The 18738-nt window shown below is 43.3% G+C and overlaps 1 protein-coding gene across 7 annotated transcripts in view; it reads right to left on the reverse strand.

Moving 5' to 3' along the window:
* Positions 1–18738, reverse strand: part of DTNB (dystrobrevin beta) — a 1559893-nt gene that overhangs the window by 75627 nt on the left and 1465528 nt on the right. For 6 of the 7 annotated variants that reach the window (XM_069605562.1, XM_069605560.1, XM_069605561.1 and 3 more), the window contains 3 exons: positions 15463–15622; positions 8573–8662; positions 1819–1921 (listed from right to left, as the gene is read on the reverse strand). In XM_069605562.1, the coding sequence (XP_069461663.1) occupies positions 1821–1921; positions 8573–8662; positions 15463–15622 (351 nt within the window). In that variant the 3' untranslated portion in view covers positions 1819–1820. The remainder of the gene's footprint in view (positions 1–1818; positions 1922–8572; positions 8663–15462; positions 15623–18738) is intronic. The other variant, XM_069605563.1, reaches the window with a different exon arrangement.

The following is an 18738-nucleotide window of genomic DNA, read 5'->3' on the forward strand; positions in this document are numbered from 1 at the left end:
GGTTTGAAGAAGGCGATGAACACTCGGAAGGCATGATTTCATATTATTTAGTGAAGTAGAAGGCCTAACTTTCCCTATTACTAGAGGGAATACCCTGTATATCTAAAGACATTTAAGGTGCTCATCAGTAGTCAGAAAGTCAAAGCAAAAACATCCCCCTTCCAAACTACTGCTATCTGACCCTACCACGATATAGACCACTAGGGAATGTCTTGTCTTCCCCAGGTCTCTTCAGTTCTACACAACAGATATTTCTTGCAATAATCTCCTTGAATAGTCTTTGAGATCAATTCATGTAGCTCTTCAAATGTGCCCTTATGCTTCCTATTTTCTGTTGTCCTATATTTAAAATGTCTGCCTCTCAGACATTTCCTCACACTGTGACTATCACTTATATATTCTTCCCAGTCTTTCTTTCCACCCTTTCCTGAGGTGAGCATCTCTTGGCCCCTCTTTAAACATCCATTGTGATAGCTGCTCTGTCTTATAGTGTCTCTTTGGTTAGCTTGCTCATCCGGTTTCTCATTAGGCTTCCTCCAGTCTTGAACCTGACAGGAAGGTGGATTCTTCCCTTCCTCCCAGGGAACTTGTTTCCAGTCTCTGTTAGTTCCCCACCTGGGTCGCTTAGCCCCCTCTTTTCTAGTCTTTTCACTTCTCATCTTACTTGGTTTCCTGCTTGATATATCGTCCTGTGAAATGGGACGAGTTTCTTCCTTCATATAATAGCCCTCCTCCTTGGCCAGGTTATTCGTTATTCTTTCATAACTCCAATGACACAATTTCAGTTCTATTTTATTGTCTTTAGGACTGGGGTGAGTTTCCAATCTGACAGCCTCCTGCTTCTTCCAGTTCCCCCGGTATCTCTCTCTCTGTGCTTGGGAGGGCGTCAGGGCTCGGCTCTTACTCTAGATTGCTTTTTCGCTTCGCTTCTTGGTTCCTCGTCGGGTTTCTGCTGTACACGGGTGCTGGCGATTGGAAGTGGCACACGATTTCTGTACCGGTGATCTCAGTGTTGCTCTTTGGTGTCCTGCCCACCACACTACTCTTGTGGTCACACCACCACTGGGTAGTTTATTCCTCCTTCGTTCCTCGCAATGCTCTCCTTGCATCTGCATACGCCAGGCCTCTGGCGTCTCGTACTAGCATTCTCTGTCTCGTTGAAAGTCACAGGCTCTGCGGCTTGCTTTCACTCCACCTCAACAAGGCATAATGATGTCAGGGGGCCTGCGCTGCGTACACGGCTCTCTTCCTTCTCCCCTACTCGTCACAGTTAAATATGTGTCTCTTGTTAAAGAGACATCCTCATTTTCTTGCATAGTTGGATTTCTTTTTGCATTGCATTCAGCCAAAAGCAAAGCTAACACTTTATTTACTTTCAAAGGCAGTCCCATCTATGCAGCTATTGTTGTAGGGATTTCCTCATAGGAACAGGAGTCCTTGTCCCCAAAGTGGGAGTCTCTCCCAGTGAGGTCCCACTTGCCTCGACCCCTAGACAGGGTTTTGCGGAGCAGGCCCACCTCCATAGTCTGACAGGGGGAGGCTCCCCCTTGGGGAGAAGGGAGGAATCCCTGTGATTTGTCACAGCAGCAAATAGTTGAGATCACTGTAACAACGTCTACAAGGATTTGGTACGTTTTCATGACTGCCCTTCCATACATTCCCCTTTCCCATGTGGGAACAGTTCTTGATTCCAAAATACATCCCATTCTCTGTCCAAATAAAATATTTTAAAAAGTACCATACTTTTAAGCCTCAAAGAAAAATCTTTTTGCGAACATCTAGACTACAATATTTCAGGGAGTTGGGAAAACACTTTACTTTTAGTGATCCTTGAACAGCAGATTTTTCCGATCAAATCTGCATTTACCTCTATCCTTCCCATTCTGCAATTTTTCGTCCTCTTCGTCACCACCTTCATCAGCTTTAAAAGAGAGAAAAAACAGTTAGACAAAATGCCTTTTTCAGGAATGGGTTTTTTATTTGAAACCATCTAAGCACAGAGGCTGGGAAAAGGAGATATAAACAACGCAAAGGCAGCGCAAGCCCTTTAGCTATTTGGCAACATGGGAGCACACTTGTTTTGTCTTTACAAACTTGTGCAATCATCTTTAAGCAAGGAAACACTTAAATGCGTACATCTTAAGTCACATCTGTATTGATTGAAAAAAAAATAACTAAAGTCTTTCTGCATCATTATTTCTCTCTACGGTGTTTTTCTGCAAAGAAAAATCAGATGGGAGATTATTTTATTCAAACGTTAAGACATAACGGCAGGATTGGTTAGGGTGCCTGATGCATGGAGAGAACAACCAATTCCTCAGACCGGTTTGGTGAAGATTAAGATACAGATTACAGCGTCTAAAGTTTGCAATTAGGCATGTTTCCTCCCTTTCCTCTCCTTACTAATCCTTTTTTTGTAACCCTTCTGCATCCTTTAGGACATACGCATAGGTCCCAGTTTCCACTAGAAAGTATTAAAGTCCCGACAGCGAAAGGGTTAATATGGTCATTCATGCTGGTGCTCAGTTTATTTCTCTGCATAGTGACTTTTGTAATAGATCTGTAGACAGAGCGGTTAAATGGCAGGGCTTGGAAGCAATTCATGTTCCTTGTAAGCAGTTACATAGGTGAAGTGTTTCTGCTCCTAAGTGATGACCATGATTATAATCTAGACTTTCTCGTGCCAAGATCAATGGTGAGGAGAGGTGTTGTCTAGAGGCTAATTCAGTTTTGCGTGCAATATCACTCTCTATCCTGATTTCCAGTTTGTTGGTAAATTCACACTAATTTGACAGTCAGGGGTAAAGGGATATATTGCGGTTTGCCCAAGATCCAACTGTTTGGGTTGAATGAGGAATCCGGGATTACAATCTCAATTTTCTGGATCCAAAGTTGGCAACTTTGCTGCTAGGCCGCATATGCTTCCTTCCATTTTGAGATCTTGTAACATGTTAAACAAGTTACATTGGTGCTCAACTGAATTCTAAGCACCCTTATATTTGGCAGATAAGGAGACTGTAACACAGGGAGTCAAACTGATGTGCCCAAGAAAACAGCATTTTTTTGTTAATTGGGGAAGGCGGGATTAGTACCGAAAAGTTCTTGTTCCAAAGTTGCTAATACATTAAACCTTGTAGTTTCCTCCCCTTTTCACATCCTTTCAATTTTTTTCCACTCTGTATTCCCTCTCTGCTCCTCTTGATTTCCTTTCTTCTGCGGTGTCTGTGGGAGGGTATAGAATGTAAGTGTGCAATTGGCACTATATTTGTGCACATAGGTGTGGGTGGATGGAGCAGGGGAATCTGCCAGTAAGGATGTAAGGAGAGGCTGGGAATGTATGTAGCTGTGTGTGTGGGTCTGTTGGTGGGCGCTTGGGTGAGAGGGTTGGAGGGATGGAGGGGAAAGGGGATGAGGATCAAACTAGAATGTGGTGCTATGCCTATGTATGAATGAAGAGCAGGAATCTGCCTGTGGAGCTAAGGGAATGGATTGGGGATAGGTATGCAGGGGTGGGTGGCATGTTGGAATGGATTTGCAGGATGCTTTTCTGGATAGATTGTGGAGATGTGCATATGTGTCTTTTGGTGGAAGAAGGACATGTCCCTGGAAGAGTTAGTGCCACATGGAAGGCGTAGTTGTCTGTTGGGGGGATGGGGGGTGGGAGATGTGTTTGTCGAGGTGGTTGGGTAGATGCAGTTTGAATATGTGCATGTGAGGCTGGCGAAAGAGGGTGTTTGTGGGAAAGGATGGGCTATGTCTGTGCAGGAAAAGGGGTTGGAAATGATTTGGAACCCTGAGCAAGCAATGTCAGAGCTGATAGACTTGTAGTCATTGATAATCCAGCATATAATAAATTATGATTAATCCAGTCAGTTGGTCTTTATTGATAACACTGTGTAAGGTCAATATTGCTATTCCCCTGCCTGCTGACATTATCACGGATGTTACCTGCTGATCAGTACAGAAAATTGAGTTTGATAGCCTTTATCCCTTGTCAAAGCTTGTGACCATTCGTGTTATTCTGTCTCATGTCAGTATTGCTCAGTGGAGGATGGCGGGGGAAGGATGTGGAACCAATTTGAAAAAAAAATCTTAATGAAGGCAATCTCTTAAACTGCCTTCAAAGGGTAAGGCTCAGTGACCCCACAGTTTGTTTCAAAGGGGAAAATAGGGAAACGTTACATACAGTGAATAAAATGATGGAGAAAAATATATCCCTCAAGGTGATATAAAAGGCCTTTCCCAGACCACAAGGTTACTAGGTGAGGCACAAAATGATTCAGCCAGGCTGAAATAAAACACACAAGAATGTATGTTTACATAGACCCTGCATTGCGAAAGCACAGCTGTAGAATAAAAGTGTATCCATATTACATATGAGGGCCCATCAAAAGTAACTCGAGAGACTGATGACTGGGTACGCTACTTGGTGAGGAAGAATGTGCTGAAACATGCCATCTTCAAACATGTCACTGATAAGCATGGATCCCACGTGCCCCTATGGTAAATGATCTTGGGGAAAATCTTCTGGGACTGCAAGGCATATTTTCACAGTCTATTGTTTTCCACCATTACAGCATAGTAATGGTACAGGTTTAAAGATTCGGGAAGACGATGATGGATAAATAGTAGAAGGAATGACATTGTCCACATTACTCAGAGCAAAGGCATAGGGTACTGCACATATGTTCTGTCCATAAGTGAGCCAAACATGGAAACTGCAACAATAAAAACGGTTGTACAAGGAGTTCATCACATGGCCCTGCGTGAGATCATGCAGTCTAACACACCAGCCTCTTTCGCACGTCAAGGCAGCTTGATCAAATAGTACTTCAGAAAAATAAACAACTTACCTACTAAACCCAGTTTTGCAATGGGACCTAGATGTGACCTGAGCATCTAACAGCCCGTGACTAAACTCAGCTTTGGTAGGGGACCTAGAGAGGACCTTACCTGGGCATCTATCAGCCTATGACTAAACTCAGCTTTGCAATGGGACCTAGAGGTGACCTGACCTGGGCATATCTCAGCCCATTACTAAACATAGCATTGCAATGGGATCTAGAGGTGACCTGACCTGGGCATATATCAGCCCATTACTAAACATAGCGTTGCAATGGGATCTAGAGGTGACCTGACCTGGGCATCTATCAGCCCATTACTAAACATAGCATTGCAATGGGACCTAGAGGTAACCTGAAAAGGGCACCAAATCAGCCCACCACTAAACCCAGCTTTTCAATGGGATCTAGAGGTCACCTGAACTGAGCATCTATCAGCCCATGACTAAACTCAGCTTTACAATGGGATCTAGAGGTGACCTGACCTGGGCATATATCAGCCCATGACTAAACACAGCATTGCAATGGGACCTAGAGGTGACCTGACCTGGGCATATATCAGCCCATGACTAAACATAGCATTGCAATGGGATCTAGAGGTGACCTGACCTGGGCATCTATCAGCCCATGGCTAAACTCAGCTTTGCAATGGGATCTAGAGGTGACCTGACCTGGGCATCTATCAGCCCGTGACTAAACTCAGCTTTGCAATGGGATCTAAAGGGGACCTGACCTGGGCATCTATCAGCCCGTGACTAAACTCTCACTTTTGGAATGTGATCTAGAGGTGACCTGACCTGGGCATCTATCAGCCATGACTAAATCCAGCTTTGCAATGGGACCTAGATGTGACCTGAGCATCTGACAGCCCGTGACTAAACTCAGCTTTGCTAGGGGACCTAGAGAGGACCTTACCTGGGCATCTATCAGCCTATGACTAAACTCAGCTTTGCAATGGGATCTAAAGGTGACCTGACCTGGGCATCTATCAGCCCGTGACTAAACTCTCACTTTTAGAATGTGATCTAGAGGTGACATGACCTGGGCATATATCAGCCCATGACTAAACCCAACTTTGCAACGGGACCTAGATGTGACCTGAGCATCTAACAGCCCGTAACTAAACTCAGCTTTGCTAGGGGACCTGGAGAGGACCTTACCTGGGCCGCTATCAGCCTATGACTAAACTCAGCTTTGCAATGGGACCTAGAGGTGACCTGACCTGGGCATATATCAGACCATTACTAAACATAGCATTGCAATGGGATCTAGAGGTGACCTGACCTGGGCATAGATCAGCCCATTACTAAACATAGCATTGCAATGGGATCTAGAGGTGACCTGACCTGGGCATATATCAGCCCATTACTAAACATAGCATTGCAATGGGACCTAGAGGTGACCTGATCAGGGCACCAAATCAGCCCACCACTAAACTCAGCTTTTCAATGGGATCTAGAGGTCACCTGAACTGAGCATCTATCAGCCCATGACTAAACTCAGCTTTGCAATGGGACCTAGAGGTGACCTGACCTGGGCATATATCAGCCCATGACTAAACACAGCATTGCAATGGGACCTAGAGGTGACCTGACCTGGGCATATATCAGCCCATGACTAAACATAGCATTGCAATGGGATCTAGAAGTGACCTGACCTTGGCATCTATCAGCCCATGGCTAAACTCAGCTATGCAATGGGATCTAGAGGTGACCTGAACTGGGCATCTATCAGCCCGTGACTAAACTCAGCTTTGCAATGGGATCTAAAGGTGACCTGACCTGGGCATCTATCAGCCAGTGACTAAACTCTCACTTTTGGAATGTGATCTAGAGGTGACCTGACCTGGGCATCTATCAGCCCATGACTAAACTCAGCTTTGCAATGGGATCTAGAGGTGACCTGACCAGGGCACCAAATCAGCCCACCCCTAAACTCAGCTTTTAATGGGATCTAGAGGTCACCTGAACTGAGCATCTATCAGCCCATGACTAAACTCAGCTTTGCAATGGGACCTAGAGGTGACCTGACCTGAGCATATATCAGCCCATGACTAAACACAGCATTGCAATGGGACCTAGAGGTGACCTGACCTGGGCATATATCAGCCCATGGCTAAACTCAGCTTTGCAATGGGATCTAGAGGTGACCTGACCTGGGCATCTATCAGCCCGTGACTAAACTCAGCTTTGCAATGGGATCTAAAGGTGACCTGACCTGGGCATCTATTAGCCCGTGACTAAACTCTCACTTTTGGAATGTGATCTAGAGGTGACCTGACCTGGGCATCTATCAGCCCATTACTAAACATAGCGTTGCAATGGGATCTAGAGGTGACCTGACCCGGGCATATATCAGCCCATTACTAAACATAGCATTGCAATGGGACCTAGAGGTGACCTGACCTGGGCATATATCAGCCCATTACTAAACATAGCATTGCAATCTAGAGGTGACCTGACCTGGGCCTCTATCAGCCCATGGCTAAACTCCGCTTTGCAATGGGATCTAGAGGTGACCTGACCTGGGCATCTATCAGCCCGTGACTAAACTCAGCTTTGCAATGGGATCTAAAGGTGACCTGACCTGGGCATCTATCAGCCCGTGACTAAACTCAGCTTTGCAATGGGATCTAAAGGTGACCTGACCTGGGCCTCTATCAGCCCATGACTAAACTCAGCTTTGCAATGGGATCTAGAGGTGACCTGACCAGGGCACCAAATCAGCCCACCACTAAACTCATCTTTTCAATGGGATCTAGAGGTCACCTGAACTGAGAATCTATCAGCCCATGACTAAACTCAGCTTTGCAATGGGACCTAGAGGTGACCTGACCTGGGCATATATCAGCCCATGACTAAACACAGCATTGCAATGGGACCTAGAGGTGACCTGACCTGGGCATATATCAGCCCATGACTAAGCATAGCATTGCAATGGGATCTAGAGGTGACCAGACCTGGGCATCTATCAGCCCATGGCTAAACTCAGCTTTGCAATGGGATCTAGAGGTGACCTGACCTGGGCATCTATCAGCCCGTGACTAAACTCAGCTTTGCAATGGGATCTAAAGGTGACCTGACCTGGGCATCTATCAGCCCGTGACTAAACTCTCACTTTTGGAATGTGATCTAGAGGTGACTGACCTGGGCCTCTATCAGCCCATGACTAAACTCAGCTTTGCAATGGGATCTAGAGGTGACCTGGGCATCTATCAGCCCATGACTAAACTCAGCTTTGCAATGGGACCTAGGGATGACCTGACCTGGGTATCTATCAACCAGTTACTAAACTCAGCTTTGCAATGGGCTCTAGAGGTGACCTGACCTGGACATCTATCAGCCCGTGACTAGTTGTCTTATAAAATGCGCCCGGTTACCCCTGGGTCTGGTGCGCAATATAAGTAATACAAACAAACAAACTCAGCTTTGCAATGGGATCCAGAGGTGACCTGAGAGGGCATCTATCAGCCCATGACTAAACTCAGCTTTGCAATGGGATCTAGAGGTGACCTGACCTGGGCATCTATCAGCCCAAGACCACCTTTTCCATTGCATATTGATTCCTGTAAACTCAATTCCTTTCTCCGCCCAGGTACTTTAAATGTTGTCCTTTATTCACCCGAATAAAAACACATTTTTTTAGAAAAATGTGTGCACCCAACTTTTTTTTACACATTCTTATTTATCTTTTTTTGTATAATAAAATAAAACCTGAACTTGGCTGCATACCTGAATGAAGCTCCTTTACCAGAGAAGACATGGTGTTTGTGATGGAATCAGCAGCTATCAGTAAGTCATTACGGAGATTTCTCCTCGTACCTGGGAATACAAAATAGGAGACGTGAATTCAAGGAGCACATTTTGATTTTGCAAAGTAAGTGGTAGATCTGTCATTTCTGGGGCATCATAATAGGAGTTCAATAAAATATGCAAATCCAGTTACTGAACAAGAAACACTGTGGAGGGACGAAGCGTGCAGCGAGATTCCCACACCATGAAAATATGCTAGCTTACACTGGCAAGCTTGGCATCAGCCCTCGAATCATTCTCCACAAGGAAGTGCTTTGTAGACACCCATCTTTAACATTTCAATCAAAACACTGTTCTGCAGAAATGACACAGTGGATGCTTTTGCTCATTCTTTGGCGAACTGGTCCTGATCTAAAAACAGCTCAATGTCGGTTGCTATCTGCGGAGGGCTGTATGTAATCAAAAGTGAAAGATAACCATGGTATTAATAATTGTACTACCAGCCCATAGTCCTCAATGCTTCATACTAAGGGGATGTCTTACCCCTTAAGGGTCTGTGACACAAGCGTGTTGCACAGCAGCATCAAATTCTAAATATGTGCCGCGGATTATGTGCACATTCCCCCATATGGGACCCCACACCACATATGGGCACAAACATCAGTACTTTATCAACGTATCGTCAAGGGAAAGACCCTGATGTGACAAAAATATTGGAAGAAAACAACAGATTCCTAGTACGGTCCATGTAAAAATTGAGGACTCTGCCAGTATGTCCGGACTGGGAAAAAATACTAGAAGGCAGGTTTTCGGGGTAATGTAGAATTCCGTTGGCAATAAAGAATGATGTGTGAGGAGCACCATTTTGTTATTGTAGAAAGAGAGATTGTTCCTATGACCAAAGAGCCTGGATCTCACCAATGCAGCATCCAGATCTCAAATGTACAATCCACCAAAGCCATGGGCTCAGTTAGTTTGTGCATTAACGCTGAGCACACAATATTCAAGTCTCAGGTGGGATGGGGAGTACGAACGTTGGAAAGTCAAAGCTCTTGGGACCAAATTGCTAAGCACATCAAACTGGGGGTGGAGAATTGAGGGACTTGACCTCTTGGTGAGAGAGAGCAGCTCCTGAGACACATGAAATAGGCTGGACAGTTCAAGGGGGCCTGAGAACCAGACTGTTAAGCTGTGGAGGAGTTAACCAACATCATTCGACAGTCCCTGCTGCATCTTAATTGATGAACCACCTTCGAAGTGAGTGGCATGTGAGAGGCTGAAAAGCTCTGGCCATCCCAGGAAAGAAGGATGCATCACTTAGCAGGTCAGACCCAGACTGCTCTGTCAGGCTCAGAAAGGGCTTTTCTTCGTTTACCAGGTCCAAACAAGACCACCTAGGATTTCTAATATTACTGAAGACTCACTCCTATCTCTTGGGGTAAGATCCAACTTGTGGTGGCCCGTGTTTGCCTGCTGAGGGATCCTGATCAGGTATTTAAGTCCTACACTAGGTGAGTGGACCCTGGGGAAATTCTGTGCTGAAGGCTACCAGCGAAAAAGTGAAAGTGCCAATCTTGCCCACCCCCACAACACACAAGTTGATGAAAACGTTATTGGCTTTGTTGTCCATCAAGAGGAGGACTTGGACCTCTGGATAAAGAGGACATAAGCTCATATCTAGGAAAAATAAATGTTCCATCTTCCCAGCTCGACCCTGAGATAAGGTGGCTGAAGAAACCACTGTCCTTGCCGGCAGCTTTTTCCTTGGTTGCAGTGTGAACATTTATATCTAGAAACCTATTCCCCAGCTGGACTGACAGTGGAGAATCATGGATTTTCTTTGCCTCATGTAAAATGTCAGCTGGTAGAGGAATTCCTGATATTTCAGAGTTGGGTAAGAGATCCTCAGCCTGTCTTGAGTGGAGTTCAGGAGTTTTAAGTTTCAGATTTTATGATTTCATTACACCTAGAACCCTCTCATGGAAATCTTTTATTGAGGCGTCCCCTCCTGAGTCACACTTTAGTAGGTGTGGTTCATTAAGTTCTGGGGCAGTGGCCATTGGAACAGGGACCGCTGGGTCCTCTTGTGGGGGAAGACTTTGATGAAGATGGTGGTGGAGTGTAAACCTTTTGTAGAGGCGGCGTGGAGATGGCAGGAGATGTGGTGGCTATTGTAAGGAACTCATGGTAGCAACAGTAAAGTCAGTTCAACAGTGTTTATTAAACACAGTGTTTATTAAACTGTAAATGCGGGTTGGAAAAACTCCTAATCTAAACCGAAATCTAAGATGGGAGCAAGCAACAACGATCATTTAATGAAAAGGCAGTCCTGGTGGCGTCTTGTCAAATAAAAAGGGTCGATACTAAGAAAAACCTACTGCCAATCCTTACACTAAATACAAACAAAGAACGTGGGAGAAAGTTCACAGAAAAGAAAGAGGTGTTCAGAAATAAAAAGTTAGGATGCGGTAGTCAGGGTCTCCCTTCCCCACGTTTTGAGCATGGGACAATAAGGGACTCCAGAGCACAACACATGCTTGAGCTTTCACAGCACGAGCCAACGGTTCCGCTTTCAGCTATCAGAGTCTTCAGTGGTTAAGTCTCTTTTCTACAAAATGTCTCTTGCCTCCGAGGACCTGATGTGTTCCATAAATAATAAACAAAAGTTTGATTCTGCTTGCACGTTGGGTGATGTTGTTTCACCCCTTGATCCCCCTCTTCCGGGCTCAGATCCACAAGAGGTTCTTAGCAATTTTCGGACCTTCGTATATAAGCTTCTCGCTTCTGAGGGTCTGAATGTCTCAAAATAATTTAAAAAAGCTAACAAATGTGCTTATCCGATTGTCTCTGCTTGTACCTGGGTGATAGCTCTTCACCCCTGCGTCCCTCTCTTCCGGGATAAGACCCCTCTCGATTATCAGCCTCCCTCCGTCGGGTTCACTCTGGCATGTATTCAAAAGACTTTCTCTATCGCACTCTTCTCATTTACAGATTGGTGGATGATGGCTTTTCACCCTTGGATCCCCTTCTTCCGGGCTCAGCCCCTTCTCGACTGTTAGCCTCCCTCTGCCGGGTTCACTACGGCTTTCAACAAATGCTCATCTGTGACATTCACAAATCTTAATCTCTTTTTAAACAGTTCACTGTGGACATCACTCAGCCGGATTGAATCTTGTCAACACCCTATTCATTGGGACTTCAGGCTTCACACCGTCTTTATCAGCATCCCTCCATCGGGTTCACTCTTGCCAACTTTGCTAATCATACAATTGCTTGAATAGTTCTTATGATGCAGGATTCACTTCCCTTAGCTTCACAATCATCTGTCGGTCAAAGGCTTTTGACTGTACAGAGGATTTTCCTAGACCCCTATATGACCACTTTGACCCCCTCTTCACCTTTCTCCGAAGGCCTTCTGGCAACAGTAGTTTCAAGAACAGGGTAAATCGCCCAGTGTTTCCTGAGTGAGCACCAACGTGGGGCCTGACTCCTCTATAGCTGGCTTTCCCCTTGCGTATCAACAGTTCTATGTATTTTCTTTAATTAGCTGCTTGCTACTTTCGTTCAACACAGTTCGGTTTCTTATCGGCTCTCCCCTCGACTCAACGGCTGTGATGAACCGCTTGGCTTCTCTTGTCTCTGGAGTCAAGGCTAATACCATGGGGCCCAGCATCTCTCCCGGCTTGGTTGTCAGCGGAGGAGGGCTCTGTGTACCGTTGACATCTGCCGCAACCCACATTGGCTATTGTTTGCGGTCTTACAATTCCTTCTGCAGAGGTTTCACTGGCCTTGGTCGGAAAGGGCAAGGTCGCTTCTCTCCTTGGCACCCTCCCGATTTTGCTCTGTTTTCTCCTCTTGAACTGCCGTTCTGAGTTAGCTCTCTCGTTGTGCGGTCTGTCTTGCTCATATTGTGCTGTCGTACTCCACCTGTTATCCCTATGTGGCTGTCAGGTGTATGTGATTCTGGTCAATTGCCTGACCTTGCCTGCCCCTTGTACTGGGACATGTCAGGTAAACAGCTCTGGTGTTTGTCCGTTGTCTTTCTCGATGTACGAAAGTATTCGTGTCGGAAAAGAGGGGAGGGGGTAGTGTGTTAGAGTATCCTATGGGGTAAGATGGGGAAAAGGTGTTATAAGAAGTCAGTGTCCCACTTTCACAACCTGAATATCCCGCATCCAGGTGATCCTCCCGCACTGATTCACCCGCAGGAACTGGATCCAATAGTGATGGCTGTGTCCTGGCCACCTGGATGACAGTTCCCCAGGAACTAGTAAGTGAGACACCTTTAGGTTTCTCACACTATGCAGGAACCTTCAGTGACTGTGGGACTATTGGCATAACCTGCATTATGAGGTTAATAAAAAGGAAACTCCTGGCAGGAATGATGATAAAATAAACACTATAGTGAAGAGCGATTCCTGCAAGCCAGCCCAAAGGGACATACGTAAGCAATGGGCACTGTCAGAATTGCCTCCTTGTGTTGAGGCAAGGTCAACTCTTTAAAAGGCAATTTATGGGTCTAGTAAATGATAAAGATCCAAAGTCGGGAGCAGATCACCAGACAGTTTGTACAAAAAGACGCCTGGAATCAGGGCAACATTTTTTATTTCTATGCTGAAAAATTCCACTGCACTCAGAGTATGGCTGTTCGCAATCTTGAACCTTTGCTCTCTCATACTGCTCCCACAGTGATCCAATCTGCCTTATTAAATGTATATTTTGGGTTTGGAAAAAACGTAAAAGATACCTGAATTGGCGACTTAGATAGATTCTTGGAGCTGCAAAGAAGCACAGAACTAGACATATTTCATATCTTTAACAATGATTTCAATTCTTGAAACTTAAATAATATATATATATTTTTTTTTATTAAAATGCTTTGTTTGAATTAACAAACTTTCATTTATATTTACATACATTTTTACATAATATTCAGACAATTCTACTCTTATTATTCCTCTAAAAGTCTTTAGTAATCTCGCTCCAGAATTTAATCACAGTAAATATAAGGCGTTGATTCTTGCCTTCAAGGAGTTCTGCCCATCTATCCTCAGCTGTTAGCTGTTTTTCAGCGATTTTAAAAAAGTCTCTATATAAGTCTCTTTTTGCTTTCAAAGCTGGACAAACCATGATCACATGAAATAGAGTTTCTATTCTCGTTTCATCTTTGCAAAATCGACAAGCCGATGATTTGGTGGCTGTTTTATCTATCAAAGCATGGTATTCTCTGGTGGGCAATATGTTAAGACGAAAGCGCAAGAACAGATCATGGGAATTACAACACGGAAACTGTGTCAGGTATGCTGGTAGTTCATTGAGTGCTCTAACTTCAGTTTCCACATTAAGATGACGCTTGTACTTTTTCTGTACTTCTATCGTTCTTATCCAGTTATTCGTTTGCACCTTCCTTTTTGCATACTGCGGTCTGTTAAGCAACATTTCCTCTGTGATATCTTCCGCTCGCATTTTCGATTTAATTTCAGTGGACCATTTCAAGAGAGCTGATGTTTGAAATGTTTCCTTTTTTTCCTTTAGGATTTCTAATGCTGGTATTTTTTCCTCAGAAATGATTTTTCTTAACAAATCCATTTGTTTCCAAAGTATTATGGATTGTACCGATTGTTAAGCTTGTTCAAATCTTATTCTATTGATGGGAAATGTTTTGGGTAATGCAAGTGTTTTCCTCCAAAATAATGCTTTGTAATATGGCCATCTCAATAGTTGTTGATTAATGAGTGTCTCGCTCGCATATGTCAAGATTGGAATTACTTTTTGTTTATAGAGCAGAATTGTGGCTTTTGTTGAATATGTCGCATATTTTAAGTGGAAGAAGCGCCCTTGTTTTGCCAAAGATATCGCCTTTTCCTCAATATGTTCTTTCCATTCTGCTTCATTCGCTGATGGATTAATTAGAGCTCCTAGATATTTAATTATTTTAGTAGGAATGATCACTTTATTTTCTAGTTGAATCTTCATATTATGTTGAATCTTAGTTTTTTGAGTGGTGAGTTTCATTATTCTGGTTTTATTGATGTTAATTTGTAGATTATTCTCTATCATATAAATTTGAGCTTTGTTCACTGATTGTTGAAGTCCTTTCACGTTTTATCTAGAATAATAATGTCATCGGCATAAATTAGCGTTTGAATGGTTTCACTATTGAGTTTTGGTAGATTTGCCATGTTATTTTGAATTTTCACTCCGAAGTCATAAGTAAAGAGATCATAGAGTCCGTTCACAGCTGGATTACCAACATTGTCCAAATAGCGTGGGTTGGTTATGGCCTTCACACTCAATTTCCTGACCGCATCGGCTGAGTAGATCCCAAAGGAGATCGCTTGCAGGCGCCTCCAGGGGATGTCATTGGCGATCACTGAATGTTTACTCCTCGCACTTCCTACTCCTCCAAATGGGGAAATTAAATAATATTTCTGATTGAGATGAGTCAGACCTTATATGTGTGAAGTGTTATGTATGTTACCCTGAGTAATCTATGGAACTAATTTTATGTGGGTCGCCTTTTATTGTTTTTGATAAACTGCATAATTAAACACTTAAACCTCAGAAATAAAAACAGATGAATGTACAGAAATACATGTGATACTTTATTTTTCTTCAGTATATGCTTTATGACCAGTTTGCCCAAAAAGAAATATTGGATAGCATTTATAAATATATATATTGTCCAGCAAATAGAGTGGAATATCATTTACCAATATATCAGATCCCCTTGCATTGTATGTGGCGCCAAATAAAAAAAAATTCAGGTTATGCATTTCATGCATTCCCAAAAGCTGTTCTGTAACCTATTGTCCCACCAATGCATCAACTAGCAAGAACACCCCTTGCCTTTGCCCGTTCCCACTTACCTTGTGAAAACGCCTCCTGCACCTCTCCACCCAGCCCAGCCAGGCACTCTTGAGGTACATGCGTTGGGGTCGAGCCAGCGGATGTGGATCGGACAGGCATGGGTATCGGGCAGCTGGCTCCGTGGCTGGGTGAGGAATGGGGCGATCCAGCCGCCTGGGCCTGGTTTAAAGAAAATGGGCAGTCATCACCATTCACCAATTTGGACAGAAGGCACAGACTTTTCTAAAACAATACAGAACACAGCGCATAATGCCAATTGGCTTGCTGTTTCTCTTCCCTACAATACACACATATGCCACACCATTCCCTCATATGGCCAGCTGGGTAAATTATGGCATCATTTACTGGCTTACTCTAAAGGGTTAATCATAAACCCACAGAAAGCCAAGACCTGAGAAGTTGCAAAATAAATCACTACTTTCTGTCTGGGAAATTCCACAACCACTCAAACTGGAAAAAAGGATGTCACCGGTATGGCTCAAGGTTGTGAGTAGGGAGGGAAGGAAGTGTGTGACCAGTGCGCAGAAAGGCAGATATTAAAGTTGAGTAAGGTGTGTATTTTGATCCCACACACAGCACGGTAGAGTTCGATGTCAGACAATTTTAAATTATCCATGTCCGGCATTAATTGAAAATTAAGAAACACAAAGAAATTAAAGAGACAAATGTAATAAGAAGAAATGTGACGATGACAGACTTCAATTGCAGGTAATAATGCACACAAACAAATGTAACACATTGCTAGTACATTACAATTTAAGTAATTCCTTGGTTGACATTTAAATAAAATATAAACAAACTAAAATGTAGAACAGGATAAGTAAAATGTGGCATTTAATGTGTCACTACAATTTATTAATAAATGTATTTAATGTGCCACTAGCACTGAATGATTTATTATTAAAGAGGGGTTTAAGAAGGGATCCCATGGTTATGTAATTTGCTGATTTTTAAAGACAATTGCGTGTACATTTCTTTTTCTCTTTAAATCCAATGTATTACAACAAAAACTAACTTGTGAGATTAAACGTTTCAGAAAATATTTCCTCTTTACCCCATTTCTGATTATGGGTTCACACAAAAAATGCAGGTTATGATGCATTTTTTTTGACTAACTGGAAATATCTGCCGAGATGGAAAAATTTATGATATGATATGACATTTATAACGCGCCTATGCACAAGTGTTTGAAGGCAACCGCGATAAGGCAAAGTTGGGGAAACAGAGGGAGGACAAAGACAACAATTTTACTAGGCCTAGTAAGATTGAGATTGCTTAGCTTTCGAAGTCCCATAGACGACTTCAGCTGATGGTGCAGAGTGAGTGAAATGACTAGCAAAGGGACTCCCACATTACAGTTCATTGTCAAAGCAAGGAGAGAAAAAGGCATTCTCAATTCAAACATCACTGGTTGAAGGAGTGGCTGCCTTATCCAAAGGACAGTAAAACTCCTGGAAGCAAAGATCAAATAACAATTTTAAACTGAGAGCAGTCCACATTTGTAGCTAAGTTGCATTTTAAGAAAAGGAAACCCTATTTCACATTTAACTGTTAAATGTAATATGTTCTTAAAGTTAGGAACAAGTAGTCAAAGTGGGCCCCAGTAATTTACTAAAATTAGTGCTGTTCTTTTAAAAAAATATTGATGTGAAAGATGTAAAACAACACAATTGTGAAGCAGGGGTGTATTGCTGTTTCCTTGCCCAGGGTACAAAAGTGTGTTGTGCAGCCGCAATGAAGTATCAGGACCATATAGTGGGTTTCAATAAAGCCCCTAGGTTTTGCTGGATGGTATAAAATGTGACTGTGAAGGTGAAGGACCATCCGGCAAGGGTGTAGAAGCCCGAGATTGTTTAATTTCTTTAGATAATACAATTATGCAGGTAATTCCATCTCAGAAAGGGAGGTCTGCTAACCAGATTCCCTTTCATCAAACTATGCCAAAAGCATAGTGTACACCTGTGCCATGCTGCATCAGTATCCTGAACTTCAGCGCATGTACTCCTGTAGCACAGAGCAAGCCACTGCAGTACGAGCTACATTTAAAATCTGCACCTTGGTTCCAAAACTACATAATTATGATGAATTGCCATTGTGGTAGCAGCTTATTCCTTAAACATAAGCCACACCTGAGTTAGTGGTTTAGTGGTTGGTAATTCACATGATGATTAAAGCCACATCTGATCTGTATCATACATATGTCAACACTGAATGCAGATCAGCCATGGGCAGCCTGTGTGCATTCTCCCTAGACTGGATGTCTCTGCTGCAACCAGCAGGACAATAAGCAATGGGAGCTGCTGCTCTTTGATCCTTTGTGAGGTCAGGTAACATCTTTTTCCAGCAGGACACCCCTCAGCAGGATCTGTTTTGGGAAAGAGGAATTAAAGTGTACACACTAAACAAAATTACTAGCCTCAAAGCATGGGTGTTTGTTAAGATGGATTTCTAGAATTTGGCCCGGTGGACAGGTTTTAGGAGGCCACCCTCATCATGACGAACAGGGAGCTTTGAGAGGTTAGCCAAAACCCAATAAAGGTAGCAATGGAAAGCAGTCAATGCTTAGTCTGAGAAGAGTGTAGGGTTATGGGCCCTCAATGAGTCCACGCAATATGATAAACAATAATTCAATTTAGCCGTTATAATAATACAGTTTTTTATTTAGTCCTTTAGAAAACAATGAAAAATGAAACTAGTAGATAGAAACATCACACAATACACTATTATACAAATGTATATAATCACCACTATGTTCACTTAATATACTTCAGCAAATACTTAGCCAAGCAATGCAGGTAAGTAAAGCAGATGCAGTAATGACTGGAACCAGTCACAAGTTCAGTTTCCTAACTTTAGAAGTTCAAAATATAAGATGAATGTGGCCCTGTGCCCAAAAGTGACAGGTAATAGTTCTTCTTGAAAAAAGGATGCAATGGGCTTGTGGTGGTAGTTCGTTTTAAACTATTTAAAATTTCTACACAAATTTACCGGAAGACAGGTAAGATCTTTCCTTTCTTCCAGACCCAAGGCTAGACCAGGGGAAGGATATCCGACTCAGGTTTGATGACCAAAGGTGAGTGACGGGGAGACGGGAGACAAAGGGACTTGTTATCAATGTCATCCAATGGAGGACAGGGACAGGCACAGCGATGCTTACTTACTACCCACCCAACCCCTGCCTCTGATTTTCCCTGATGTCTTTGTGGATCATCTGGGAGCTTGATCTTCCGTCATTTGATCTGAAGAGAGGTGCCCAGGAGTTGCGGGTTCGAGGA

Source organism: Ambystoma mexicanum, chromosome 4p (genome assembly GCF_040938575.1).
Source record: "Ambystoma mexicanum isolate Mex_15411 chromosome 4p, UKY_AmexF1_1, whole genome shotgun sequence".
Lineage (NCBI taxonomy): Eukaryota > Metazoa > Chordata > Amphibia > Caudata > Ambystomatidae > Ambystoma > Ambystoma mexicanum.